At 41.5% G+C, this 3,152-nt stretch overlaps 1 protein-coding gene across 3 annotated transcripts; it reads left to right on the top strand.

Annotated features, from left to right (window-relative positions):
• The first annotated feature begins 594 nt into the window (after positions 1 to 594).
• Positions 595 to 2,486, top strand: LOC307262465 (uncharacterized protein). Of its 3 annotated transcripts, XM_080043352.1 has the most exons (4): positions 595 to 656; positions 822 to 888; positions 1,454 to 1,855; positions 2,357 to 2,486. In XM_080043352.1, exons 3-4 carry the CDS (start codon positions 1,465 to 1,467, stop codon positions 2,365 to 2,367), a joined length of 402 nt encoding a protein of 133 aa, XP_079899478.1. In that variant the 5' UTR covers positions 595 to 656; positions 822 to 888; positions 1,454 to 1,464; the 3' UTR covers positions 2,368 to 2,486. The 3 variants fall into 3 exon arrangements, with proteins under 3 accessions (XP_079899478.1, XP_079899480.1, XP_079899479.1); XM_080043354.1 differs by lacking the exon at positions 822 to 888 and having other exon boundaries at positions 608 to 656; XM_080043353.1 differs by lacking the exon at positions 595 to 656 and having other exon boundaries at positions 670 to 888.
• Positions 2,487 to 3,152: the final 666 nt, after the last annotated feature.

Here is a 3,152-nt window from a genome sequence, read left to right as displayed (position 1 = left end):
GGTTGTTGGTTTGAAAATTAAAGTGTTTTTTATGGCCTTAGAATGACCTTTTATATCTACATAGGAGCGGGGTGCTGAGGCCGCCATGTTGCACCGCCATGTTTCTACAGTAGCACAGAACGGACAAACTTAACGGCCTTACAGGTTTTTATGTGTAGTGGGCGTCCTGGGGAAATGCACCTGTTGGAAGACCAAGAAGAAGAAGTACTATAGAATAAATAACTAAATACATCTTCACCTCATCACTTGATATTGTGGAAAGACTTGAGGCAGTGGTGGATGATGCCATCTTTAAGTAACTATAGCTTCTTGTCCTTGAAGGCCACCGTAGCTTCTGTACATTCTCCCCAAAAGGGACGGGTTAGCAAGGGAGCGTTGACATCTACAAACTCACCACTAGATTACTCCAAAATATTCTGATAGCTTTAATGAAAATTCATAATAACTGGTGAAATTAAGAAGTTCCCTGACCAATATCCAGATTCGCTGAAGCATAAACAAATGATAATTATTTTTCCCATGTCTCATGATGGAACGTTAAGACTCTTAAGCTTTTAATTTGGGGAATAATTTAACAGACACACACTTGATCTGCTTCAGAGTTTCTCTTAGACTCTTCCCCTTACTGTTCAGACACGCCTAGACAGTGCAGCTCGGTGAGTGTTTCACAACTGTTTTACTTTTTAATTACTTTTGAGACATCGATGGGAATCGGGCGATAATAACAGCCAGTATTTGCTGTTTGAGTATAATCGCTGAAATCATTATTTACTGCCACCACAACTTCCGTACAGTTCCCTGGTTTGTTTGCTTTTCAACAGGGAACAAAAGACAAAGAGAAACAAGGAGACAAGACTCACTGACACATTCTAAGATTAAGGAACTAAGGTCCATTTTCTATCATTAATTTGCAATAAATGTATTTTATGATGTAATATTCCATAGATTCATTGAATGTGTTATCATCATAAATCAAGTAATGCCACGTCTTGCCTTGCCCTAGCAGTTCATGGCGCATCCTACATTGGAATTCCCCTTGGTCACAGTAAACACCCACGCTCTAACTTGATTGACAGCTTGATTCAGGGCCAATACAAGCAGAATGGGCTTTTTTGGAAGGCGGGGCTTAAAGCTACAGGCTCTAAAACTTTTCAGATTTCAGAAATGGCCTCGTGAGAAATACAGGATATAGGTTTTTTTGGGAACTTTACCATGAAAACAGTTTCTAGTAAAAACACAGATTAGAACCTGGAAATGAGCAGAGTATGTCACCTTTGAATAAAGGGTGATTATTGAATTTGAATTAGACACGGTAGTAATAATTTCCCTTGCCTTGCCTATATTCCAGCCTTTTCTCAGAGGTTTATCTCAGATACTGCACATGTTCACATTAGAGAATCAATCGTTTGTTCCATAAAAACAGAGAGATGACAATGTCCTCTGATCTTCACAGGTTAAGGAACAATGGATCAAACCGTAGAACGTATTCTCCAAACTCTGGAACAACTGGGATTAGAGGAATTCAGGAGATTCCGGTGGCAGATGAGAGAACTCAGTGTTATCCCACAATGTGAACTGGACGGCGCGGACCGGCTGAAGATGGTGGATCTGTTGGTGCAGCACTACCCCATCGATCACAGTCCCAAGACAGCAGTGGAGGTGACCATGGAGTGTCTGGGGGTCATGCACAGGAACGACTTGAAAAACGACTTGGTGAAGGTTATGTCACAAAACCAAGATGCTGTCGATGATGATGATGATGATGATAATGACGAAGAAGCTGATGAAGAAGCTGATGAAGATGCTGATGATTATGATGATTACGATGATGATGGTGACTATGGTGATGATGAAGGTAAAAGCCTCACACTCTCCACCTCAGGTTCACAGAAAGACTGAAGCAGTTTTATTTTATCTGAGTAGTTAAACTTCAGACTTTAAAAATCTTGCATTTAAACTGCACCTAGAACAGACAGACAGACAGACAGACAGGCGGACGGACAGACAGACAGACAGACAGACAGACAGACGGACGGACGGACGGACGGACGGACGGACGGACGGGCAGACGGACAGACAGACAGACAGACAGACAGACAGACAGACAGACAGACAGACAGACAGACGGACAGACGGACGGACGGACGGACGGACGGACGGACGGACAGACAGACAGACAGACAACAACCTGGTAACAAAGACGCTCAATGTGCTTCTATCTCACTATGTTCTTCTATGGTGTTTGACGTGACACATTATCACCACCTACTGGCCTGGCATGATCATGTCAACGCTAGCAAAGGGAAAATGCTTTTTATTTAAATACCGACTTTCTCTCTTTGTCTGTTTTCACAAGATCTGAGTTAACGGCGTCTCCATGGAAACCAGGTTCATCAGGGGACAATGAAGTTACAACACTGATCAACCAGTCACTGTTGTTGTTTGTTCACTGCATCTGAATCTCAGCAATAAAAACTTGATAAAAACTTTGAATCTCTTTAACTTCTGCAACATCAAATTTTACATGAGGCGATCTGATTTACATCACAGTGTAACAAGTCTTTATTAGTGTGAGTGCTGGAAGCTGTGTGTGTGTGTGTGTGTGTGTGTGTGTGACTTTTGAGATCGATGAACTTTGAACACAAAAACACACAACTTGTATTATTGACTTTAAGGTCCAGTGTGTAGAATACATTGAATTTTTTCAGAACCGAGTTGGTAGAACATCAGTATGTTTTAATGAGTTTATAATCTCTTGTTTTTCTTGAGCTTAGAATGAGCCTTTTCTATCTAAATAGGAGCAGGGTGCTGAGGCCGCCATGTTTCTACAGTAGCACAGAACAGACAAACTTAACAGCCTTACGCGTTTTTATATATAGTGGGCGTCCTGGGGAAATGCACCTGTTGGAAGACCAAGAAGAAGTTCTATAGAATAAATAACTAAATACATCTTCACCTCATCACTTGATGTTGTGGAAAGACTTGAGGCAGTGATGGATGATGTCATCTTTAGTAACCAGCGTCTTGTCCTAGAAGGCCACCGTAGCTTCTGTAAATTCTCCAAAATGGAGGGGGTTAACAAGGGTAGTTCCAAGTTGCAATTTGGAATCTCAACACTAGATGCTACAAAACATTCCGTTATTACACACTGC

Source organism: Ammodytes marinus, assembly GCF_949987685.1.
Source record: "Ammodytes marinus genome assembly, chromosome: 16".
In the NCBI taxonomy this organism is placed as follows: Eukaryota; Metazoa; Chordata; class Actinopteri; order Uranoscopiformes; family Ammodytidae; genus Ammodytes; species Ammodytes marinus.
This window is presented reverse-complemented; position numbering and strand designations above follow the sequence as displayed.